Source organism: Dipodomys merriami, unplaced genomic scaffold (genome assembly GCF_024711535.1).
Source record: "Dipodomys merriami isolate MVZ:Mamm:240054 unplaced genomic scaffold, mDipMer1.0.p SCAF_3, whole genome shotgun sequence".
NCBI classification, from domain to species: domain Eukaryota; kingdom Metazoa; phylum Chordata; class Mammalia; order Rodentia; family Heteromyidae; genus Dipodomys; species Dipodomys merriami.
The window spans coordinates 86244042-86270139 of NW_027204492.1; the positions used below are offsets into that span (position 1 = coordinate 86244042).

Sequence of the window (26098 nt, forward strand, 5' to 3'; positions counted from 1 at the left end):
AGCAGAAAAAGCTGTAAGTGGCACTGTGGCTCAAGTGGTAGAGAGCTAGCCTTGAGCTGAAGAGCTGAGAGACAGCACCCAGGCCCGGAGTTCAGGCCCCACAACCAACCAAAACAAAACAAAACAAAACAAAAACAAAAAAAACAGAGATAGAGTCTCATGGATTTTTTTTCTTGCCAGTCCTGGGGCTTGAACTCATGGCCTGAGTACTGTCCCTGAGCTTCTTTTGCTCAAGGCTAGCACTCCACCACTTGAGCCACAATGCCATTTCTAGTTTTTCTGTTTATGTGGTACTGAGGAATCGAAACCAGGACCTCATGCATGCTAGGCAAGCACTCTGCCACTAAAGCCACATTCCCACTCCCATCCTGGATTTTTTTCACTAGGTTGACCTCAAATCTCTATTCATATCTCAGCCTTTTGAGCAGGTAAGAATTATAGGTATGAATCACTGGCACCTGGCTTATTAATCATGCTTTTACAAACAAGGAATAATCAGTTGGAAAAAAAAACTTTAAAAATACAACTTACCTTTTTTTTTTTTTGGCAGTTAATTGGAGAGTCTCGTGGACTTTCCTGCCCAGGCTTGCTTTGAACCACAATCCTTAGATCTCAGTCTCATGAGAAGGAAAGCCAGTGCTGGGAGCCTGCAACCATTATATGAGTTTGTACAGGAGGCCCTGAAACCCATGGACAGCGAGGATGCTACATGGAGGTTCCTGGTGCTGCTGGTAGATGACCTCAGTGTGCTGCTGAGCTTGGGTTTGGGAGTGGTGGCTGTGCTGGACTTTGTCCACTACTGCAGAGAGTTTATGTGCTTGGAACTACAGGGAAACATTGTGGCCCTTTTGCACGACAGTGTAGATGATGAGGATGAGGAGGATGACCTCCTGCTGAATGGCCTAAGTTTTCAGAGCCACCTGATCCTGCAGGCTGAAGGCCTGGCCACTGGCTTCTGAAAGGATGTGCACAGGCAGCTGAAGACCCTTTGGAGGAAGCACACAGGCCAGTGGGATTGGAACCCTGTTTATCAGTATAAGATACAGGAAAAGAATGTGTCCTTTTTTGCCAAAGGGATGTCTCCTGCTGTTCTGTGACTTCATTTAGGGGGCAGCTAAAGCTAACTTGGACCATTTTTTAGATGTGAAAAACGAAGCAGTTTCACAGGAATAGTCTTTCATGTTGGACTGGTTGCTCTACTATGAACAGAAACTGTTGAATGGTTCTATGATGGTATATATACCTTTATTTGGAGTTCTGTTCTGAAAACAGAGAGAGGAACCTGGCCCTGCAGGCTCACACCTGTAAATTTTAGCTACTCAGGAGGCTGAGAACTGAGGATTGCAGTTCAAAGCCAGCCTGGGCAGGAAAATCTGTGAGACTCTTATTTCCAATTAACCTCCAAACAGCTGATAGTAGTGTGGCTCAGGTGGTAGAAGGCTTGCCTTGAGCTAAGGGTCAATGCTCAGTACTGGTATACAAAATTAATTAATTAAAAATGCCATGATTTTTTCTAAAAAATACAACAATAGTTCTGAATGAAATATTTGCATATAAAATTTAACACAACAAGATCCAGCTGGGAACTGGTAGCTCATGCCTGTCATCCTAGCTACTCAGGAGGCTGAGATCTGAGGATTGCAGTTCAAGCGTGGGCAGGAAGGTCTCTGTGAGACTCTTATCTCTAGTTAACTAGAAAACTAGAAGTGGCACTGTGGCTCCAAGTGGCAGAATGTTAGCCTTGAGCTAAAGAGCTAGGGACAGTGCCCAGGTCCCAAGTTAAAGTCCCATGACTGACACCCCCCCCCAAGATCTATGTGCTCAAACATACAAAATATTAATAAAAATAATGGAGTAAGACCTAAATAATTGGAAAGAGGTGCCATGTTTCTATGATCATGATGCCAATACTCAAATTAAAACAATTCCAAGCCAGGTACTGGTTGTTCATACCTGTAATCTTGTAACTACTCAGAAGGCTAAAATCTAAATATCTTGGTTTGAAGCCAGCCCAGGCAGGAAGGACTGTGAGACTCTAATCTCCAATTAACCACCCGAAAACCAGAAGTGGTGCTGTGGCTCAAGTTGTATAGTGCTAGCCTTGAGCTGAAGAGCTCAGGGACAGTTCCCAGGCACAGAGTTACAGAGTTCAAGCCCTGTGACTGACAAAAAAAAAAAAAAGGAAAATGAACTATACAACTTGTTGGTGGGAATGGGAGAGAAAAACTGGGAAAGATCGAGATAAGGAGTTACACTGTTCAAAAGGAAATGTATTCCAGGCCACATCGGCTCACACCTTTAATCCTAGCTACTCAAGAGGCTGAGATCTGATTATCTTGGTTCAAAGCCAGCCCTGACAGGAAAATCCATAAGATGTTTATCTCCAACAAATCACCAGAAAACCAAAAGTGGTGCTGTGGCTCAAGTGGTAGAGCGCTAGCCTTGAGCTGAAGAGCTGAGGGACAGCACCCAGACCCAGAGTTCAAGCCCCACAACTGACAAAAAAAAAAAAGAAAAAAAGAAATATACTCTTTATCTGACTTATGGACCTGTAACCTCTCTGTACATCAACAATCATAAATAAATAAATAAATGAACAACCTGGAGAATAAAAGGAAGGAAGGGTGAACAAATGCAATTATGGTATTCAGTATATACTATATGGGAAATGAACTATGCAACTTTTGGACAGGGAAGGGAGGGGAAAACTGAGGAAAAGCAAAGGGACAAAATAAATATTTCCAAAGTGTTGTTTACATTATGTCCAGTAGGTGGCAGTGGGAACCATATATTTTGCCAGTGAATTTGAGACCTCTGGCAGTCCTTTCAGTTTGTAAAAGAACAGAATAAAGTTAATAACAAGTAAAACCAACAATAAAACAAAGAGAATAATAAGGCAGGTTAGTATCATGGTATATTTTATATGATTATAATAAAAACAAAAAGGAACATAATTCAGAATCATTAGCAACTTTCTCTTCATTCATCTCTGAAGCTCTAGGTAGTTATGGAATGCAGAATAAAGGAACAGATGTGGCCAGGCACAGTTGGCTCATGTCTGTAATCCTAGCTACTCAGGAGGCTGACATTTGAGGGTCATGGTTTGAAACCAGCCTGGGCAGGAAAGTCTGTGAAACTCTTATCTCCAATTAAGCACAGGAAAATCCAGATGTGGCCTGTGGCTCAAGTGGTAGAATGCTAGCCTTGAGCGAAAGGAGCGCAGGGGCAGAATCCAGCACCCAGAGTTCAAGCCCCAGGGCTAGCAAAAACAAAAAACAAAAAACAAAAAACCAGATGTAGTCCTTGAGCAATTTGCAAACAATCAACAAGTTGGTTGAGAGTGGAATGCTGCGTTTCTATGGTGATTTTCAGGAAGGCCTTTGAGTATGAAATCAAAATCATTTGCCAGACCCTGTTCAAAATGCTCAACCTATCAGAAACCTTTTAGTAATGGGCTGGGGATGCAGCTGATTGCTAGAACATGGGCTTAGAATACACAAAGCCGTAAGTTCAATCCTCACCTTTGTAAATGAAAACTTAGCACTGTTAATAATGTGATTGTTTCATTTAAAAACTAGACTAAATTTCCACGAATTTATTTCCTGAATTTTCCGGTGGTCTTCAATATTGCTCACCCTGAATACGGACAGGGAGCAATTCCTTTAACCCCAAGGCCAGTTACCTGTTGAAAAAATGCAAAAAAGAAAACCTCTGTTAAGAAATCACTTATAAGAACTCTTTAAAAGTTTTTGTTTGTTTGCTTATTTTTAGTAGTGGGGCTTGAACTCAGGGCCTGAGCGCTGCCCCTTAGCTTTTTTGCTCAAGGCTGGTTCTCTACTACCTGAGCCACAGCTCCACTTTCCAGCTTTTTGCTGGTTAACCTGAGATAAAAGTCCTGAAGAGAGCTGGGTGCTGGTGACCAATGCCTGTAATCCTAGCTCCTCAGGAAGCTCAGATCTGAGGACTGGGGTTCCAAGCCAGCCTGGGCAGGAAAAGTCATGAGACTCTTCATCTCAAAAAGCCAGAAATGGAGCTATGGTTCTAAATGTTAGAGTACTAGCCTTGAGCACTAAGGCGCCTAGTTCTGAGTTCAAGCCCTAGGACCAGCACACACACACACAAACTGTACTGAAGACTTTTCTTCCAGGGCTGGCTTTGAACCAAATTCCTTAGATCTCAGACTTCTGAGTAACCTAGGATTTACAAGTATGAGCTACTAGCATCTGGCAAAAGTATTATTATAAGGGAGAAAGGAAGAGCAGAGGAGGGTAAGAAAGCAATAGAGGGGGTTAATATAATCAAACTATATATTATATACATATATGGAAATATCAAAATCAACCTATCACATTGTATAATTACTATGTGCTAATAAAAATGTGGAAACGTTTTAAAAATACAACTAAAAAGCATTGTTTTTATATCCATTTCCTTTCCTTTCTTTTCCCTTTCCCCTTTCCTTTTCTAGTCTTGAACATTTTACCTGACACTTTTGCTCATTGGTTAGCACTCCAACTCTTCCCTTTCATTTTGATAGAAAGTTCAAGCTGGCTGGGTGCTAGTGGCTCATGCCTATAATCCTAATTACTCAGGAGGCTGAGATCTGAGGACTACAGTTTGAAGCCAGCCAGGGCAGGAAAGTCTGAGACTCCTATCTCCAATTAACCAACAAAAAGCCAGAAGTGGAGCTGTGGCTCAAAGTGGTAGAGAATTAGCTTTGAGTGAAAGAGCTCAGGGGCAGTGCCTAGGCCCTGAACTCAAATCCCATGACTAATGAAATAATAAAGAAATAGAGGGTCTAGGAAGGTGGCTCAGTAGTAGAGTGCTTGCCTTGTATGCATGAGGCCCTGAGTTCGATTCCTCAGCACTGCATAAGCAGAAAAAGCCAGAAGTGGAGCTGTGGCTCAAGTGGTAAAACACTAGCCTTGAGCTGAAGAGCTGAGGGGCAGTGCCCAGGCCCAGAGTTCAGGCCCCACAACTGACAAAAAAGAAAAATAAGAAATAGAGCCAGGTGCCAGTGGCTCAGGCCTGTAATCCTAGCTACTCAGGAGGCTGAGATCTGAGAATCATGGTTCAAAGCCAGCTGAGCAGGAGAATCCATGACACTCTTATCTCCAATTAACCACCAGAAAACTGGCAGTGGTGCAGGGCTCAAGTGATAGGGTGCTCGCCTTGAGCAGGGACAGTGCCCAGGCCCAGAGTTCAAGCCCCTCAACTGATCAAAAAGAAAGAAATAGAAAGACAAAGAAAGAGAAGGGGGAGGAGTAAATTCAGGCTGCCCTTAAACTTCCTATGAAGCCTATGCTGTCATTGAATTTGTAATCTTCATGCCTTCTGAGTGCTGAGGCTATGGGCTTATGTCACCACACATAGTCATTTCTTTTCTTTTCTTGTTGGCCGTGGGCTTAAACTTGGGGCCTGGTTGCCGTTGTTGAGCTCTTTCACTCTATCACTTTGAGATACAGCACCACTTCCACATGGTCATTTCTTTTTGACTCTAAAGGTTTATGATCTTGAACTGAGTACAGAGGCAAAAGCCACTTGAGAGGTGGAGCCTGGGGGAACTAGGTTAAAGACCATCCTGGTTGAGAAAAACAGTTTGTGAGATTCCATCTCAACTCATGGCTGGGTGAAGTGGTGCATGTCTGTCATTACAATGATATGGGGAAGTCCAAATAGGTGGATAGCAGTCCAGGCTGGCCCAGGCATAAAGCAAGACTCTATCCTGAAAATAGTCAACACAACAAGGGGCTGGAGGGATTGTTCAAGTGGTTTGATGACCATCTAGCAAGCACAAAATCCTGAGTTCAATCCCCAGTACTGCCATCCTCAAAAGTTTATGATTTTGTTGTTGTTGTTGTTGCTTGTTTTTTAGACGGTCGTGGGGCCTGAACTCTGAGCCTGGGCACTGTCCCTCAGTTCTTCAGCTCAAGGCTAGCACTCTACCACATGAGCCACAGCACCACTTCCGGCTTTCTCTACTTATGTGATGCTGAAGAATCGAACCCAGGGCATCATGCATGCAAGGCAAGCACTCTACCACTGAGCCACCTTCCCAGTCCAGTTTATGATTTTTATTAATGATCCACTGCAAAAAATTGTTAAAAATCTGAAAATACTCTGAAAAACAATCAAATGATCATAAAAAATTATACTAAGTTGAAGGATTTCAATAGAAAACTCCTTTTCTTTTCTTTTCTTTTCTTTTCTTTTCTTTTCTTTTTTGTCAGTCGTGAGTCCTAAACTTTGGGCCTGGGTGTTGTCCCTCAGCTCTTCAGCTAAAGGTTAGTGCTCTACCACTTGAGCCACAGCACCACTTCCAGTTTTTTCTGCTTATGTGGTGCTGAGGAATTGAACCCAGGGCCTCATGCATGCAAGGCAAGCACTCTACCACTGAGCCACCTTCCCAGCCCTCAATAAATACTCCTAATGCACAAAAATGTTATAAAATCCTCTTACAAGCCAGATGCTGGTGGCTCACATGCCTTTAATCCTATATATTTAGGGGGCTGAGATAGGAGAATCATGGTTCAAAGCCAGCCTGGACAAGAAAATCCATGAGAGACTCTTATTTCTAATCAGTTACCAAAAAAGCTAGAAGTAGAGCTGTGGCTCAAGTGGTAGAGCACCAGCCTTGAGCAAAAGAGTACAAGGATAATGTCCAGGCCTAGGACCTGTTCAAGCCCTAGGACCAGTACACACACACACACACACACACACACACACACACACACACACACACACACACACACACACACACACACACACACACACACACACACACACACACACACACACACACACACACACACACACACACACACACACATCCTGTTACAAAGTAAGCTAGATCTGGGACTTCACAGAGCCTACAGTCTAGATAACTTAAATAAGTACGACCAGTATAATGAACTTAATATGCTATAGCGAACTAGGTTTGGAAAGGATACAATACCACCCATCTTTCACAGTTACCTAACAGAAGATCCTCCAACTCATCTCCAAATAAAAGAGAAAGACAGGGCTGGGAAGTTGGCTCAGTGGTAGAGCACTTGCTTTGCATGCATGAGGCCCTGGGTTCGATTCCTCAGCACCACATAAGCAAAAAGAAAAAAGCCGGAAGTGGCGCTGTGGCTCAAGTGGTAGAGCACTAGCCTTGAGCTGAAGAGCTAAGGGACAGCGCTCAGGCCCAGAGTTCAGGCCCCACGACCAGACCAAAAAAAAAAAAAAGAGAAAGACACATCACCTTGAAAATTCTGCCAGCTTCCGGCTGCTTCAGAAGCCCCTCAGCATCCAGACCATCCCGGGCACTGGTCACATACATTTCCGAGTAGTCCTTTCCTCCAAAACAGCATGAAGTTGTCTTCTCAACAGGCAACTTCACAGTTTGTATCCTTTTTCCTAGAGTACCAAAGTGAAAGTTCAGTTCTAGCAATGTCTCAACCATGTAATGTTTCTGACTCCTTTGTGGAATAACAGATCAGTCCCAAGGAAACCATGGAGGTCAGAATTCATCTATGGATTTAACCTGTCTTCCCGGATAGTTTATTTTGAGCAGAGACTTACTTCCAGAGGAATAAGCTCAGACTATCAGTTTGGAATGTATCTTTGGTCTTCATTTCAAAATGATCCCATTGACATTATTGAATGTATCTTGAAATTAATTAGGAAGTTGGTATCCTTGGTCTCTAGCCCCTGAGTTTTTCTGGATTGGTAGGGATTTTTTTTTTTTTTTTGGTTAGTCGTGGGGCCTGAACTCTGGGCCTAGGTGCTGTCCCTCAGCTCTTCAGTTCAAGGCTAGTGCTCTACCACTTGAGCCACAGCACTACTTATGGCCTTTTCTGCTTATGTGGTGCTAAGAAATCAAACCCAGGGCCTCATGCATGCAAGTCAAAGCATTCTACCACTGAGTTACATCACCAGCCCTTTTTGTTAAGTTTTATTTATTTTTCTTTTTTTGCTTATATGGTGCTGAGGAATCGAACCCAGGGCCTCAGGCTTGCAAGGCAAGCACTCTACCACTGAGCCACCTTCCCAGCCCTTATTTTTTTATTTTTTATTTTTTTGTCAGTTGTGAGGCCTGAACTCTGGGCCTGGGTGCTGTCCCTGAACTCTTCAGCTCAAGGCTAGTGCTCTACCACTGAAGCCACAGCGCCACTTCCACCTTTTTCTGTTTATGTGGTGCTAAGGAATCAAACCCAGGGCCTCATGCATGCAAAGCAAGTACTCTACCACTGAGCCATCTTCCCAGCTCAGTAGGGAATTTTTGTTTGTGTGCCATTCCTGGGACTTGAACCCAGGGCTTAGATGCTGTCCCTGAGCTTTTATGCTCAAAGTTAGCATTCTGTAACTTTGCTATTTCTCCACTTCCAGATTTTTTGGAAATGGATATAGGCCTGCAGGGCTTCAGGTCAATTGGAGATTTTGGGTTTGTCTGCCTGGGCTGTTTTTTTGCCAGTTGTGGGCTTGAACTCAGGACCTGGACACTGTCCTTGGGCTTCTTTTTGCTCAAGGCTAGTGCTTTACCACTTGAGCCATAGTGCCACTTCCTGCTTTTTTTGTTTATGTAGTACTGAGGAATCAAACCCAGCACTTCACACTGCTAGGCAAGCTTTCTGAGCAGCTATGATTACAGATGTGAGCCATGGGCACCTGGTGGGAATTTTTTAAATGCCATTCCTGGGGCTTGAAATCAGGGCCTGAGTACTGTCCCTGAGCTTTTCTTGCTCAAGGCTAATAACCCACCATTTGAACCACAGCTCCACTTCCAGCTTTTTGGTGGTTAATTAGAAATGTTTCCTGTGGACTTTCCTGCCTGGGGTTGGCTTTGAACAGCAATCCTCAGACCTCAGCCTGCTGAATAGCTAGGATTACAGACATGAGCCACTAACGTCTGGCTGGTAAAGATTTTTGTTTTGCTGTGGGCATACCTGTAGCTGGATCTAGACGAATCACTCTTCCTCCATTGTAACAGGCCACCCAAAGTTTCCCCTCAGTATCCATACACATTCCATCTGGGATATGTTCATCTTTCTCCAGCTTGTAAACACTTCTGCGGTTAGCTGTGGTTAAAAAACAAAACCCCAAACCCAGCAAAACAACAGGGCCACTCAATACTGTGAATCACACAGTGAGCTATCAAGCCTATTATCAAGCCTGATCATTTCTGCTTACTCAGTGTCTGGAATATGAACAAAGGATTTTGACCACATGGTTTGGGCTGGATTTTCTTCCTTTTGTTTTGGTACAGACATATCTGTTGAAGCTTGCAGAGGAGTAGAAAAAGGTTTATTTTTCTTTTGTCTTGTGGTGCTAGAAGTGGAACTCAGGGCCTTGGGCATGCTAGCAAATGCTTCATGACTGAGAAAGTAGAATTGTGGGTTTTGGGGGAAGACAGTGGTACAGGGATTTGAAATTACATCCTTGGAATTGTTATACCACTTAAGCCACACCTCCTTTTTACTGCAGTTATTTTTCCCATAGGGTCTTGTGTTTTTGCCTAGGATGGCCTGGACCACAATTCTCCTATATAACCTGGGATAACAAGCACAGAACAATATACCTAGCTTTTTTGTTGTTATTGAGATGGGTTCTTGCTAACTTTTGTTCAAACTGGCTTCAAATTGTAATCCTTCTGATTTCTGCCCCTTGAGTAGCTAGAATTACAAATGAACTACTATACTTGGCCAGAATTGTTAATAAAGTACCAATAGATAGCTTTTTGAGGGTGACTTGACCTGAGGCCCTGCAGGCCTATATCAGAATATTCTTCAGTCTGTGGTTAGACATTTGCTTCTTGGTTACAAAAATGCCCACTTTGATTAGACCCAAGGTCTATAATGCAACTTAATGGTGCCACATGAATAAAATCTGGGACATATGGGTTTTTTTTTCTGCCTGACTAAATTCTGTAACATAAAGACTAAATTTTGGAAGAGCTTGCTTTTGAAAGAAGGACCATTCTAAAATCCACCAGGTGGTTAAAGAGAATTACAGAAATCTTAAAGCAAATATCAAAAGCCAGAGAAAAGCTGGGGATATAGCCCAGTGGTAAAGGGCATGCTTAGCATGTGTGCTGTCCTGGGTTCGATCCCCAGCACTGCAAAGCAAAACAAAACACCAAGCCAGAGGAGCAGCTTGCTGCAAAATCCAGTAATCAGATTGAGGTATAATGGAAAATGTTAAAACCATGTGCAAGGGAAAATCAGTTAGAGAAGCTATAAAAAAGAGCACTACATATTTCAAAGCAAAACATCTGTACCAGAATATTTTGCCCCTGATTAAATCTACATGAAGAGTCTTGTGATTTCTTTTCAAGTCATTTTTATGATTGGTTTTGCTCTTTGGTCTGTTACCTTTCATCAAACATTTCAAGGACTCTCTTCTAAATACTTTTAAATAATTCTTTTCCTTCCAATTTCCAATTATGGCTCTTTTACAGCACATTGATGGAATTAAACCAACTTCCAAATACTTTTTTTTTTGCTTTTCTATTTTCAAAGGTTGTTCATTGGTCTCTGAGTACTTGCCTATGGTTAATAAAGAACAAATAAGAAACAGCAACCCCAAACTCAATTTATCTGCTATTTATCACATTTGGTTGTATAGTATTTGCCTTTAAGCAGGTTCTGGTGGAACAAGATCAATTTTCCAGGGGGGCCTTGAAAGAAAGAATATTGAGGGTCTACCCATACTTTTAAAGGCAGGTTCTAGCTTGGTGCTGGTGGCTCATGCCTGTAATCCTAGCTATTCAGGAAGCTGAGATCTGAGAATCAGGGTTCAAAGCCAGCCTGGGCAGGAAATTCCGTGAGACTCTTATCTCCAATAAACCACCAAAAAACCGGAAGTGGCGCTATGGCTCAAGCAGTAGAGCACTTGCCTTGAGCTGAAGAGTGCAAGGACAGAGCCCAAGCCCAGAGTTCAAGCCCCATGACTGACAAAAAAAAAAAGGTAGGTTCTGGTAGAACAAGATCAATTTTCTAGGGGCCCCTTGAAAGAAATTATTGAGAGTCTACCCATACTAGGCCAACTATGGCTGCACAAGCATGTTATGTGTGTGTGCATGCATATGAATGTGCATGTGCATATGTTTGCAGATGCTGGGGATGGAACTCTGGGCCTCAGGGATGGAACTCAGGGCCTCAGGGATGGAACTAGGGACTTCACACATGCCAAGCAAGCACTCTATGACTAAGCAACACCCCTAGCCCTAATGATTGTATTTACATTGTGCTGAGGGCCATAGTTTGACTGATAGCTTAGTCAAGTCTGCATAATTATCATTATATTGGAATAACATGGAAATCTCGGTGTTGGCAAGTAAGGGTTGAGAGCCACATGGGTTGAAAGAGAGGTAACTTCCTAGCCCCGATCATCTGAAAAATGAAACCAGCCTTATTGAGAAAAATGATGAGAAAGAACATACAGATCTCTCCTGTCTGCAGGTTGTAGTCGAAGGCATCCACCGAGTAGGACAGACTGTCGATGTAATAAAAGATTTTGTGGTCTAAGGACCAATCCAAGCCATTGGAGATGTCCACCTGGTCAAAGTACTTCTTCACTTGGTGGTCAGGAAAGAGGGAGTACAGGGATCCTTGGTGTCGCTCAAGAACTGCTGGGGCTGTTTCCTCAGCCATGGTGCCTACAAAATCCAAAGAGCACTCACTCAGCCTTTGGGCATCTCACCCCATATGAAACCTTGTCCTTTCTAATTTTTTTCTTTTTCTCTTTTTTTTGGTGCAGGTCCTGGGACTTGAACTCAAGTCCTGGGCACTATGCTTGAGCTTTTTTTGCTCAAGGCTAGCACTCTATCACTTGAACTACAGCTACAGTTTCCTGGACTTTTCTGCTTGTGCTGGCTTTGAACCAGGATCTTCAGATATCATCCTCCTGAGTAGCTAGGATTATGGGCTTGAGACACCAGAGCCTAGTAGAACACTGTCCTTTCTAACTAGATTTTTTGGTGGCATTTAAATAAAAGGAATTATTGTATAATCTCAATCTGGGTCAACTATTTTGTTCTTTTGGTGATAATGGGGCTTAAATGTATAGGCAGGCACTAAACCACTTCATCCATTTTTGCTATCTTTGGTTTTCTAGTAGGGTGTCACTTTTGCTCAGGCCAACCTGGATCTTGATCCTCCTATTTATACTTCCCATATAGCTAGGATGATAGCTGCCATGCCCAGCTTTTTATTGATTGGGATGGGATCTCATGTACTATTTTGGCCTGGGCTGGCTTCCAACCGTGATCCCTCCAAGTAGCTAGTATTAAAGGAATGATCTACCATGCCCAGCTTAGGTCTTCTACTTAAAAAATGACAACGATTTAATCAGCAGGCAGTTCAAAGATGAATAGAAGAATGAAAAGAACCAGAAAGAGCTGGGCTCTTGTGGCTCATGCTTGTAATCCTAGCTACTCAGGAGGCTGAAATCTAAGGATCGTAGTTCAAACCCAGCCTGGGCAAAAAGGTTTGTGAGACTTATATCTCCAGATAACCACTAGAAAATCAGAAGTTGCACTGTGGCTCAAAATAGTAGAGCACTAGGCTTGTACAAAAAAGCTCAGGGAAAGTGACGAGGCCCTGAGTTCAAGCCCTACAACTGACAAAAAAACCGCAGTAAGGGGTTGGAGGTGTGGCTCAGTTGGTATAGAGTTCAAGTCCCAGTCTCAGAGTTAAAAAAAAAAACAATAAATAGTGGTGACTTTTTCATTTTCTTCTACAATATTTCCCAGCCTGAACTCAATATAGCTTGAAGTCTGAAAGTGGCTACTGTGGTATGTAAACACAGAAATTCAGGGGAAATCCTCCAGAACTGGCTCAAGAAGGAGAAAGGAAATTCTTGAATTTCAGAGAGAGTGAGTTTTTCTCACTCTTCATCTCTCACTGGTCTCTAGACAACTCTGCAGGAGAGAGTCAATAACACAGAGTAGCCTGCAACAGGCAATTGGAGGAACCAGAAGTCAAAGGGAAGGGGACACTTTTCTTTTGGAGCTGCTGAAGCTCTGAAACAGTACAGTGAAATGTTGCTGGATTTAGTTCTTTTTCCCTGTCTCCTGTTGCTTGGTCCTAAAGGCAGCACAATCAAAGAAATGGCGAGGGGTGGGGCTGGGAAGTTGGCTCAGTGGTAGAGCGCTTGCTTTGCATGCCTGAGGCCCTGGGTTTGATTCCTCAGCACCATATAAGCAAAAAGAAGAAAGCTGGAAGTGGTGCTGTGGCTCAAGTGGTACAGTGCTAGCCTTGAGCTGAAGAGCTGAGGGACAGCGCCCAGGCCCAGAGTTCAGGACCCACGACCGGACCCCCCCCCTAAAAAAAAAGAAAAAAAAAGAAAAGAAATAGCGAGGGGTGGGAAGAGGAAGAGTTTCTGGCTACAGAGATAGAAAGCAGGGCTCCAGGAAACTGTAAAGCATAGAGAAAGAATGAAGAGGCAGTGCTCAGAAATGGAATTCCTTCACCCTGTTCATTCCCAGGCTTATCCGCAATGTTGCATGGGTCAACATTGTAATCAGCTCCCCAAGATTTGGGGAATGGAATTAATGGCTAGAACTCTATCTGCACCACACTGACCACTGAGGAGCTAGGATTACAAGCATGAAAGGCCTACCACCAGCACCTATTTTTTTTTTTCTTGCCGGTCATGGGGCCTGAACTCTGGGCCTGGGCACTGTCCCTCAGCTCTTCAGCTCAAGGCTAGTGCTCTACCACTGGAGCCACAGCACCACTTCCGGCTTTTTCTGTTTATGTGGTGCTGAGGAATTGAACCCAGGGCCTCATGCTTGCAAGGCATGCACTCTACCGCTGAGCCACCTTCCCAGCCCCACCAGCACCTATTTTTGTTGTTGTTAAAGAGAGTTTTGCTGGGCAGCACAGGTTGGTCTGGAACTTGCTATGTTGCCTAAGCTGGCCTTACACAAGAGATTCTCCTACCTCAGCATCCCTCGTGTGAGATTACGTGTGTCCCACTGCACCTGACTTCACAATTTTCTACCTTGTAGAAATTACTGACAGAAAGACTTTTAGTGGACTTTCATCTTTTTTTGGGGGGGGGGTCCGGTTGTGGGGCCTGAACTCTGGGTCTGGGCGCTGTCCCTCCGCTCTTCAGCTCAAGGCTAACGCTCTACCAGTTGAGCCACAGTGCCACTTTTGGCTTTTTTCTTTTTGCTTATATGGTGCTGAGGAATCGAACCCAAGGCCTCATGCATGCAAGGCAAGCACTCTACCACTGAGCCACCTTCCCAGCCCCTGGACTTTCATCTTTAATCTGTCAAGGTGTCTTGGATGATAATTGTGGTTGGGGCAAGTCCAGGAAGATGGGGAACAATCTATAGCAAAGGGTCAATTTTACCTGTCTTATATGCTGTCTTACATGCTTACAACATATAAGGCTGGGATCATGCCAGATACATGAAAAATACATGTGTGATGCACTATCTAATACAGTTCTAAGCCTGTTCAATCCTGGGGCTTGAACAAAAATCCTGGGCACTATTCAAGAGCATTTTTGCTGAAGGATAGCGGTTTACCACTTTGAGCCACAGCTTCACTTCCTATTTTCTGGTGTTTAACTGGTGTCTCATGGAGGGGCTCAGTGGTAGAGTGCTTACCTTGCATGCATGAGGTCCTGGGTTCAATTCCTCAGCAACACATAAGCAGAAAAAGCCAGAAGTGGTACTGTAGCTCTTCAGCCTTGAGCTGAAGAGCTGAGGTACAGTGCCCAGGTCCAGAGTTTAGGCCCAGGACCAACAAAAGCAAAACAAAACAAGAGTCTCATGGACTTTTCTGCCTGGACTGGCTTTAAACCTTGATCCTCAGATTTCAGTTTCCTGAGTAGCTAGGATTACTAGGATTACAGGTGTGAGACACCAGTACCTGGCCAAATTCTTTTTTTTTTTTTTTTTAATGCTGGTCATGGGGCTTGAACTCAGGGCCTGGGCACTGTTCCTGAGCTTTTTTGCTCAAGGCTAGCATTCTACCACTTTATCCACAGTTCCACTCTGGCTTGGAGATAAGAAGTCTGACATACTTTCCTGCCCAAGCTGGCTTTGAACTGTAATCCTCAGATCTCAGCTTCCTGAGTAATTAGGGTTACAAGCATAAATCTCTGGCACCAAGCTTAGTTCAAATTCTTTTAAAGTAGTATATAAATAAGACAAACTTGGTGATGCATGACTATAATCCCATCATCCAAAAGGGAAAGGTAATGAAATTACAAATTGAAGGCCAACGTAGGTTATATAGTGAGGCCCTATCTCAAACAAAAAAGAAGCATTCCTCTGCTTCCTCTTTGAACCCCATTACTATGCAGTAGAGAAGTTTGACAGGACTGTAGCCAGGTGATAGCAATTAACACCAGCAACAAGAGGCAGGTGGACATTGTATGCCTCCAGATGGACTATGCCAGAGAGCTCAAAACGTCACCACCATAGTAACTGAGCCAAGAATGTACAACAGCCAGCTAATCACTTGGAGACATCAGAGCAGTGCAAAATGAAGAATGTCCTGTTATGAAAGGTGGGGGGACTTCTGGGTGGGACTGTCTCTTCTAAAAATGGCAATGTCATAAAAACAAAGACAGAAGGCCATGGAAGTATTACAGAGTAAGAGGATGAAAAGGCAAGATTGTATACCACGTGATCCTAGATAGGAGCCTGTGCTGGACAGCAGTGACATGAACAACATTAGTTTAGTCAATGAACATAAGTGAAATATAGAAAATATATCAAATGAAATTACTGAATCAATGTTAAGCGACTTCAATTTGATAACAGCACAGTGGTCACATAAGAATATTAAGCCAGGCACTGGTGGCTCACACCTGTAATCCTAGCTACTAAGGAGGCTGAGATCTGAGGATCACAGTTCAAATCCAGCCCTTGCAGGAAAGTCCATGAGACTCTTATCTCCAATTAACCACCAGAAAATGGGAAGTGGCACTGAGCTCAAATGGCAGAGTGCTCCCCTTGAGCTGAAGAGCCGAGGGACAGCACCCAGGTCCAGAGTTCAAGCCCCATGACATACCAAAAAAAAAAAGAATATATCATTTTCAAATTCATACTGAAGTTGTTGTTGTTGTGTGTGTGTGTGTGTGTGTGTATCTATGTGTATGCCAATCTTGGGACTTGAACTGAGCATTTGTGCTCGAGGCTAGCACTTTACCACTCATTTGAGCTACAACTCCACTTCTGGCTTTTTGGTGGTTAATTTCATGGATTTTCCTGCCCTGGCTGGCTTTAAACTGTGATCCTCAGATCTCAGCCTCCTGAGTTGGCTATGATTACATGGGTGAGCCACTGGTGCCTGACACTATTCTTGCATATTTTCATCTGTGAATCTCAAGTGATTTCCAGTTTGTGGGGTTTGGGAGTGTAGCTCAGTGGTAGAGCACTTGTCTAGCATACACAAGGCCCTGGGTTCCATCACCACCCACACACATATACACATACACACATGCACACATACACACAGACACACACTCAGACTCATTTGAATAACACTTTGACTACTACATGCAGGAGAACAGCTGAAGTTATAATGTTTGCTCTAAAATTCCACATGTAAGAGCTAAGGAAGAATCATACGAACCGGGCACTGTAGACTTCGGTGAAAAAAGCTCAGGGATTGTGCCTAGGCCCCACAACTGACAAAACAAGAAAAATAAAACCAGGAACTGGTGTCTCATGCATGTAACCCTAGCTACTTAGGGAGCTGAGATCTGAAATCATGACTCTGAGGCAGTTTGGGCAGAAAAGTCTTTGAAAATCTTCAATTAGCCAGGAAAATGATGAACTAAAGGCAAGGCTCAATTGATAGAGCATCAGTTGTGAGCAAAATAACTGAGCAAAAAGTGTGAGGCCTTGAGATCAAGCCCTGGTACTGGCAAGCATACACACACACACACACACACACACACACACACACACACACACACACACACACACACACACACACACACACACACACACACACACACACACACACACACACACACACACACACACACACACACACACACACACACACACACACACACACACACACACACACACACACACACACACACACACACACACCTGCAAAGTATCTCCCAGCAGGATCAACCTTTCCATCATTGAATCGATTGTTTTTCTTGTCTTTGTCCACAGTGGCCAGGACAACTACTGATTGATCTTTCCAGTTCAAAGCACAGAACTTTGTTCCAATGGTGGCAACATAGCCTCCTGATTGGCGAAGGGCCACGGAGCTGACTGGGGCATCTGTAGAAACAAAAGCAATCATTAGAAGGCACACAAACAGTCCAGTGGCCATCATATCACTTGGCATCTCTTAACAGTTGTTTTTTATTTTGTGGCTGTGGGGCTTGAAGTCTGGGCCTGGGTGCTGTCCCTGAGCTCTTCAGCTCAAGGTCAGAGCTCTACCATTTGACTCACAGCACCACTTTGGTTTTCTGGTGGTTTATTGGATATAAGAGTCTCATGGACATTACTGCCTGGGTTGGCTTTGAACTGAGATCCTCAGATCTCAGCCTCCTGCGTAGCTAGGATTACAGGCATGAGCCATCAGCACACAGCTCTTAACAGTTTTGATAATGGCAGTGAGCTGTCTCGTGCTGAATAACAAAGGCTACAGGTGTTTGATGCTTGAGAACTCTGTATCCTGTTCTAGACAGCAAAGCTGGGAAGACAAATATGACTCTATTCTTCTGGAAAATTCTCATGCTACTGAGACAAATAAAGGAGCCAGACTATAGTAGCTTAGTATGTAGGGTGTAGCTTAGTGGTCCTCTACAGGACCCTGGGTTTGATTCTCAGCCTGGCAAAAATACCCTTCAGCAGACAGTAGACCAGGGCACATCACACAAAGTTCAGAAGAGGGGCTCCTAATCTAGGGACACCTGGATGGTCACACTAGAGCAAGCAATATTTAATTCACTTCACCTCTAGGATATTCCAACATTCAGACTGGTTACTTGCAGAAATGAGGCTTTTGGAACACTGTTCTCACCTTCCAATACTTGTCCTAGTTTTGTGCTGCTAGACTGGAACATAGGACCTTCTACAAGTTAAGCAAATGCTCTACTAGTGAGCCACACCCTCAGTCCTAATACTTGTAATTTTTTTTGCTAGCACTGGAGCTTGAACTCAGGGCCTGGGCATTGTCCCTGAGCTTCTTTTTCTCAAGGCTAGCACTCTACCACTTTGAGCCACAGTGCCACTTCCAGTTTTCTGGAGGTTAATTGGAGTAGGAGTCTTACAGACTTTCTTTCCCAGGCTGGCTTTGAACCACAATTGTCAGATCTCAGCCTCTTGAATAGCTTGGATTATAGGCATGAGCCACCAGCACCCGGCCTTCCATCTTTTTTGTGTGTGTGCAGGTCCTGGGGATTGAACTCAGCCTAGGCTCTGTCCCTGAGTTTTTTGTGCTCAAAACTAGCACTCAAACCACTTGAGCCATTGCTCCACTTCTGGGTTCGTGCTGGTTAATTGAGATAACAACCTCACAGACTTTTCTGCTTGGGCTGGATTTGACCTGTAATCCTCAGATCTTAGCTTCCTAAGTAGCTAGGATTATAGGCATGAGCCACCAAGCACCTAGATTGGGGCCTTATTTTTAATGTATTTATTTTAAAATGTTTCTTTAATCTTTTTTAGAAATATGTATGGTAAAAGATAATAAATAGAAATGCAGATGAAATATAATCATCTGTTCATCATATTAATGTATTTTGTATTTTTAAAGTTGAGACTTTCTGGGGCCAGTTGCAGTGACTCATACCTGCCTGTAATCCCAGCTTTTGTGAGAGGCAGAGAACAGGAAGAATACGGTATTAGAACAGCTCAGGCAAAAAGTTAGCAAGACTAAATATCTCAATGAATAAGTCAGGCATGGTGTTTCATATCTATAATCTCAGTTAGGTGGGAAGTAGGAAGACTGTGATTCAAGACAGGCTCAGGGCAAAAGTATGAGACCTTATCCATAAAAATAACTACAGAATAAAAGGACTGGGAGTGTGGCTCAAGCACCAGTGTGACTGACTAGCAAGAGAGAGGCCTTGGGCTGGGAAGGTGGCTCAGTGGTAGAGCGCTTGCCTTGTATGCCTGAGGCCCTGGGTTCGATTCCTCAGCACCACATAAGCAAAAAGAAAAAAGCCGAAAGTGGTGCTTGTGGCTCAAGTGGTAGAGCACTAGCCTTGAGCTGAAGAGCTGAGGGACAGTGCCCAGGCCCAGAGTTCAGGCCCCACAACCGGACCAAAAAAACAAAAAACAAAAAACAAAACGAGAGAGGTCTTGAGTTAAAAAAATAATACTGTTCGGACTCCCCCAAAGTTTAGATTTTCTGCATTTAATATTCTATTTTGGCAGTACTGGAGTTAGAACTAAGGGCTTTGTATTTGCTAGCCATGCCTCTATTTCAAGAATTTTTTTTTTGCTAGTTTAGGGCTTGCCCTCCAGGCAGGCTTACTCCACTGGTGCTCTACCATTTGAGCCATACCTCCATCACTGATTTTTGTTGCTTATTTGGAAATGGAGTCTCAATGACTTTTCTGCCTGGGCTGGCTTCAGATAATCAGATCTCAGCCTCCTGAGTAACTAAGATAACAGGTATGATTCACAAGCACAGGGTTCAAGAGAACCTTTTTCTTAAAATGGAAAGACTGATTACTGTGGTGAGCATCATAGGAAATATATATTAGAATTTCTTCAGGCTAGGCACTGGTGGATCACGCCTGTAATCCTAGTTCCTGAGGAAGCTAAGATATGAGGATCACAGTTTGAAGCTAGTCTGGGCAGGAAAGTCCATGAGACTCTTATCTCCAATAAACTACTCAGACAAAGCTAGAAGTGGCACTGTGGCTCAAGTAATAGAGCACTAGACTTGAGCACAAAGAGGCTCAGGGACAGTGGCCAGGCCTTGAGTTCAAGCTCCATAAATGACAAAAAAAGTAAAAGTTGCTCCCATCTGGGAATCAGTGGCTCATGCCTCTAATAATAGCTGCATTGGAGGCTGAGATCTGAGGATTATCATTCAAAGCCATCTTGGGTAGGAGAAAAATGCATGAGAATTTTATGTTTAAACACAAAATAAATGCAACCATGATATTCAGTATATGTTATGTGGAAAATGACTTATGTAACTTGTGGGCTGGGTTGGGAGGGGGAAACTGAGGTATGGGGTGACATTTGCCAAAAAAGAAATGTACTCATTACCTGGGGGAAGGGATGACATTTTCTAAAAAAGTAAATGTACTTATTACCTACCTAACTTATGAAAAGGTAGCCCCTCTGTACAAGCATTAATAGTAACAATAAAATAATTTTTTTAATGCCAGAAGTGGAGGTGTAGCTGAAGTGGTAGAATGCTTGGTCTAAGCAAAAGAGCTCAGAGACAGCACCAAGTTCTAAGTTCAAGCCCCAGGACCAGCACCAAGAAAAGCTGTTCTCAGGGGCAGGAGTTATGGGTCAAAGGATATAATGCCAGCAGAGAAAGCAGGTCTTGAGTTCAAATTCTAGTACTATAAAACAACAACAACAACAAACTGCTCCCGCACTGGGTTTAAGACAATGCTAAACAGGTTAGAGTTTCCCAAATGAGTTCATGAGATGAGATACCAGGAATTGCTGCAACCTTGTGTTCCTTCTCATGATTCCCAAGACTTCAGGAATTCCCAGTATTTCTTCCCCTAAACACAAGAAACTTTCTGGTCTATTGATAATCACATCAGACCATTGCTTTGGGCTACAGAAAGTCATAAACTCTTTGCTGGGTGCTAGTGGCTGACGTCTGTAATCCTAGTGACTCAGGAGACTAAGATCTGAGGATTGAGGTTTAAAGCTAGCTTTGGCACACAAATCCTCAAAACTCTTATCTCCAATTAACTAGCAAACAAAGTAGAGACATGGTTCACATGGCAGATTCTAGCCTTAAGCAGAAAAGACAAGTCACAGTGTAAAGCCTTGAGTTCAAGCCTCAGTCCTGGCGCACACATGTGCGCATGCACACACACACACACACACACACACACACACACACACACACACACACACACACACACACACACACACACCTAACTGGAATTGGAATGCTATGGAAATGTGTACATAATGTTGTCAGGAATCTTTCATGTGTATTTTCAGCAAATATAGGCCTGGTTGAAACTTTTGAAATGTAAAAGTTCTTGCCCCTGTGTGTGTGTGTGTGTGTGTGTGTGTGTGTGCGTGCGTGCGTGCGTGCACACGTGTGTGTGGGTGTGGGTGCCAGTACTGAGGCTTAAACTCAGTGCCTCACACTCTCATTTGCTTTTTTTTTTTTTTTTGCTCAAGGCTGGAGCTGTAACACTTGGGCCATACCTCCACTTCTGAATCCTTTTTTTTTGGGGGGGGGGGTCCGGTCATGGGGCCTGAACTCAGGGCCTGGGTGCTGTCCCTCAGCTCTTCAGCTCAAGGCTAGCACTCTACCAATTGAGCCACAGCGCCACTTCCTGCTTTTTTTTTTCTGGTTATGTGGTGCTGAGGCATCGAACCCAGGGCCTCATGCATGTGAGGCAAGTGCTCTACCACTCAGCCACCTTCCCAGCCCCAACTTCTGATTCTTTTGGTGGTTAATAACAGGTAAGAGTCTCATAAACTTTTCTTGCCCAGGATGGCTTTGAACTGAGATCCTCAGATCTCAGCCTCCTGAGTAGCTAGGATTACAGATGTGAGCCACTGGCATCTGGCTACTTTTCTTTTTTTAATGAGTATCTGGACATAACTCAAAGGTAATTTGCCTTTCCTGTGCCACCAGTCAGGTTTTCAGCTCTCAAAGCTGTAATCTGAGTGTGTTTAGGAAAGGTAGAAACAATAATGTTTCAGGGCTGGGAATGTGGCTTAGTAGAAGAGTGCTTGCCTAGCATGCATGAAGCCCTGGGTTCGATACTTCAGTACCACATAAACAGAAAAACCCAGAGGTGGTGATGTGGTTCAAGTGGCAGCAAGAGAAGCTCAGGGACAGCTCCCAGGCCCTGATTTCAAGCCCCAGGACTGGAAAAAACCAAAAACAATAATGCTTCAGTATCAAAACAAAAATGGGGACCGGGGGCCTGGGGCTCAATCCTCAGCACCACAAAAATAAAACAAGCAAAACAAACAAAACTAGGAAGACAATGAACAAAGTATAGACAATCCATCATGTTCTCCTGGATTATAGTAAGGGTGGGGGACCATGGATGAAGGACACAGGGAGCATATGAGTGTAAAAGGTTCACAGCAAGCAGGGTACCAGTGGTTCACGCCTGTAATCCTAGCTACTCAGGAGGCTGGGATCTAAGGATCACGGTTCAAAGCCAGTCTGGGCAGGAAAGTCCGTGAGACTCTTATCTCCGATAAACCACTAGAAAATTGGAAGTGGCGCTGTAGCTCAAGTGGTAGAGAGCTCACCTTGAGCTGAAGAGCACAGCGACAGTGCTCAAGCCCAGAGTTCAATCCCCATGACCACCACCATCACCACCACCACCACCAACAACAACAAAAAAGTTCACAGCATTTTTAATGTGCTTTAACAAGAGGGTCCCAGGGGGAGGACCAATGTGGTGGAAAAAGATGGCTGATAACAAAGATATGAGCTCTGGTGGAGCTGGTGGCTCACACATGTGATTCAACTACTCAAGAAGCTAAGATCTGAAAATCATGGTTCAAAATCAATCTGGACAAGAAAGTCCATGAGGATCTTATCTCCAATTAAGCACCCAAAAAAGCTAGAAGTGGAGCTGTGGCTCAAGTGAGAGAGGGCTAGCCTTGAGCGCAAAAGCTCAGGGACAGTGCCCAAGCTCAGAATTCAAGCCCCAGGATGGGCACACACAAAAAATGTGACTCTGCCTTCATCCTTACCCACATTCATTTGCTGCACTTGCTTGGTAAGTGAATCCCACCGGCAAACCTTTCTTGCAGGGATGTCCACAAAAAGCAGAGAGTTGGATGCTTCATCCCATACTGGTGACTCTCCGCAACGACAATTCTCTCGCAAAACACACTCAATCTTAATGGAAGACATTGTCATAGGAGAGACCTACTGAAGGTAGCAGAAATCAAATTAAATGTAATGGCATAGAACAAATTCAGTAGACTAGTGGCTTAAGACTCTGCTAAAAATTCTAACAGATACAGCATCTTTTGTTTAATGGCATGGGTAGTTTGTACACATTGAAGGTTTATGGCAACCCTGTGTCATGCCAATCTACACCATTTTTTTCCCAACAACTCAGACAATCCTTAGCATTATTTAAGCAATAAAGTGGTTTTTTTTTTCAAATTAATCTGTGTATATGTTTTTGAGGACCTAACCCTATTGCATAGTTAATAGATTACTGTAGAATATAAATTAAGTTATACATGCATTGGAAAGCAAAAACAATATGCCTTTTTCTTTTCTCTTTTTGTGTGTGCAAAGTTTGCTTTCTTGAGGCTGTTTACAACCAAACCCATGGTTTCTCTGAGGTCTGACTGCAATCAGAACTGGAAAGACCAGTCAGCTTTCCAAAGCTAAAGCAAGATGTACGTGACAGAAGACATGTAGGAGGAAGGAAGGGCTGATTGGAGATAACAAACCCCATCTTCAGTCATCTTACCAGTGAGGTTTTCTAAGCTATCTTCTGAAAGTAAGGGTCACTGTGACATCCACACCTTGGTGTTAGTGGCCTTCAGAGAACAAAATGTTCAGATGGTGCAAGGCTGCCCTTTATGCCAGCACCTTTGGCCCCAAGGCGGGGCAGGGAGGCGGGCAGCTCCCTTATTGGTGGCCCCTCTGGGTGTCTGCAGGTCACCTTCTCTTTCTGTCCCCCTCCCTCATCTATTGATCCTCCTTGGAGGCCTGGGTGGGGCTTTGCTGACCTGAGTTTTTAGAAGTATGTTTACTAGCCAGGCATAGGTGGCTCATGCCTATAATCCTAGCTAGTGAGGAGTCTGAGATATGAGGATCATGGTTTGAAGCCAGTCCACGCAGCAAACTCAGTGAGACTCTTAAGATCTACAACAAAGCCGGGTGCTGGTGGCTCACGCCTGTAATCCTAGCTACTCAGGAGGCTGAGAGCTGAGGATCGCGGTTCAAAGCCTGCCCGGGCAGGAAAGACCGTGAGACTCCTATCTCCAATAAACCACCAGAAAACTGGAAGTGGCGCTGTAGCTCAAGTGGTAGAGCGCTCGCCTTGAGCTGAAGAGCTAAGGGACAGCACTCAGGCCCAGAGTTCAAGCCCCACGACCAACAACAACAACAAAAAAAGATCTACAACAAACCACCAGAAAACTGGAAGGGGCACTGTGGCTCAAAGTGATAGAGTGCTAGCCTTGAGCACTTAAAAGCTCAGGCACAGTGCCCAAGTACAGAGTTCAGGCCCCATGACTGACCAAAAAAAGAAAAGAAAAGAAAGAAATATTTCACCAATGAAAACACACCAGGGCTGGGAGTGTAGCTCACTGGTAGAACACTTAGCTAGCTATGTAGTAGGCCCTAGATTCCATCCTTAGTAACAGCCCCCAAACAACCAATATTTGTGTGTGTGTGTGTGTGTGTGTGTGTGTGTATGTATGTATGTATTTTTTGCTCAAGTCTAGTTATCTACCACTTGAGCCACAGCTCCCATTCTAGCTTTTTGATGGTTAATTGGAGATTAGAGTCTTAAGTATTTTCTTGACTTGGCTGGCTTCAAACATGATCCTCAGATCTCAGCTGCCTGAGTAGCTAGGATTATAGGCCTGATCCACCAGCCCCCAAATCCATTTTCAAATTACAAAGATGAAAGGGGTAGAGAAATGGACACTTTCCTCCTTATCTTTTCTTCTGGTGCTGGAGAATGGAATCCAGGGCCTAGAAAGCCCTTCACTAAGCTCCACCCCCCAGCCTATCAGTGGGGGTAGTTGATGGACCCTTAGCTTAAGTCTAACTTCTAGAAGGACACCTGGCCAGATTGGCAAGGAGTCTTCAACACTACAAGCAAGGAATATTCAATGCTGGGACTTTAGGCCATAGACTGTGACTAGTGAATTGGAAAAAGAAAAACAATTTGAAAAGAGAGAGCAAAACATAAGATCAGATAAGAGTTCCCTGTGGGAAAGGCAAGCCTGGTGCTTCTTCCACTGGATAGTCTCACACACAGGTGGGCCAATGACTAGAAGGGGTGGGGTAAAGTGGGGAGAAAATAAGCTGTGGTTTCCCCCCTATAAACTACTTAAGAAAACACACACACACATATTGGGCAAACATGTCTCCTACACTGATTATCACCACAGAATGTGGAATGTGGCATCTGGAATATCATTGGTTGTTAAAAATTGGCTCAGACTCCAAAGGCCTTTAAGCTATCAATCTTAGATAAGATCCAAGATCAGACAGGCGGCTTTTGCAATAAAGGACTTTTAACCCCCCAGTCTGGCTCTGTCGCAAACCTGGGGCCTCCAAATGTCCCATTTCTGACCCAGCACTAATCAGGAAGGGGACAGGCACCTTAAGGACGGAAATTAGGGGCCCATATTACACCAGGGGTACCTGTGGCCGTGGGGGGGGGGTGTCTTCGCACAATCTGGAAGCACTACTGCAGCTTCAGGTTACTGCTAACAAAGATGGCGATGGCTTCTCACTTGAAGTTACAGGCTGAGCCCTCCTTGTTCCTGATGCAGGGCCGGGCTGCTGTAGGCCTTGTTGTCCCGGTAGCCACAGGGCACTGGATTTCCTTCTGGCTGCCCCCGGTTGGGAGACTGGGCAGATCGGGTGTCAGCTGTTGCCAGGGCCTTTGCTTTCCACGGAGGGGGAGGGGCCGGGGAGGTCGGTTTGGCCGTGACTCTCCCTTGGCTGGTGACTTCTCAGGCGGCTCGAAAGTCAGCTCCTGGGGAGGGGAAACCCCTCCTGGGACACAGAGGCTGGGGCCCTGATGACCACAGGCCTGGGAATTGTGGGGATGTGTAATCCCACTTGCTCGCCCTTCCCCCCTCCTGCAGCCAACGCTGTACCTCTGGTCTCCCACAGCTTGGAAGAATCTTGCAAGAGCCATTGTGGGAAAGGGGAGAGAGGCGACCAGAGGGAGAGGGGGGTGTTGGGGGGGGGTGCAAAAGGTTTGTGGGCCTCAGCTTTGG

At 44.3% G+C, this 26098-nt stretch overlaps 1 protein-coding gene and 1 pseudogene across 3 annotated transcripts; one reads left to right on the top strand and one right to left on the bottom strand.

The window, feature by feature from the left end:
- The first annotated feature begins 620 nt into the window (after window positions 1-620).
- On the top strand, window positions 621-1097 carry LOC138839891 (elongator complex protein 6 pseudogene; annotated as a pseudogene).
- Window positions 1098-2896: 1799 nt separating this feature from the next.
- Window positions 2897-25711, bottom strand: Rgn (regucalcin). 3 transcript variants are annotated; one of them, XM_070040570.1, is made up of 7 exons: window positions 25515-25711; window positions 22865-23045; window positions 17072-17254; window positions 11426-11641; window positions 8931-9062; window positions 7247-7401; window positions 2897-3682 (listed from the first exon to the last, which is right to left on the bottom strand). In XM_070040570.1, the coding sequence occupies exons 2-7, from the start codon at window positions 23031-23033 to the stop codon at window positions 3632-3634; spliced, it is 906 nt and encodes a 301-aa protein (XP_069896671.1). In that variant the 5' UTR covers window positions 23034-23045; window positions 25515-25711; the 3' UTR covers window positions 2897-3631. The 3 variants fall into 3 exon arrangements, with proteins under 3 accessions (XP_069896671.1, XP_069896668.1, XP_069896669.1); XM_070040567.1 differs by lacking the exon at window positions 25515-25711 and adding an exon at window positions 23602-23702; XM_070040568.1 differs by lacking the exon at window positions 25515-25711 and adding an exon at window positions 23602-23688 and having other exon boundaries at window positions 22865-23042.
- Between the last annotated feature and the right edge of the window lie 387 nt (window positions 25712-26098).

What these genes read in the sequence shown, in the direction of transcription:
- Rgn (XM_070040570.1), bottom strand. Translation starts at nt 23,033, where the DNA reads ATGACAATGTCTTCCATTAAGATTGAGTGTGTTTTGCGAGAGAATTGT. An exon ending in TCGTCTAGATCCAGCTACAG is followed by an intron (nt 7,402 to 8,930) that starts GTATGCCCACAG and finishes TTGGTACTCTAG; the next exon opens with GAAAAAGGATACAAACTGTG. An exon ending in AAGCTGGCAGAATTTTCAAG is followed by an intron (nt 3,683 to 7,246) that starts GTGATGTGTCTT and finishes TTTTTTCAACAG; the next exon opens with GTAACTGGCCTTGGGGTTAA.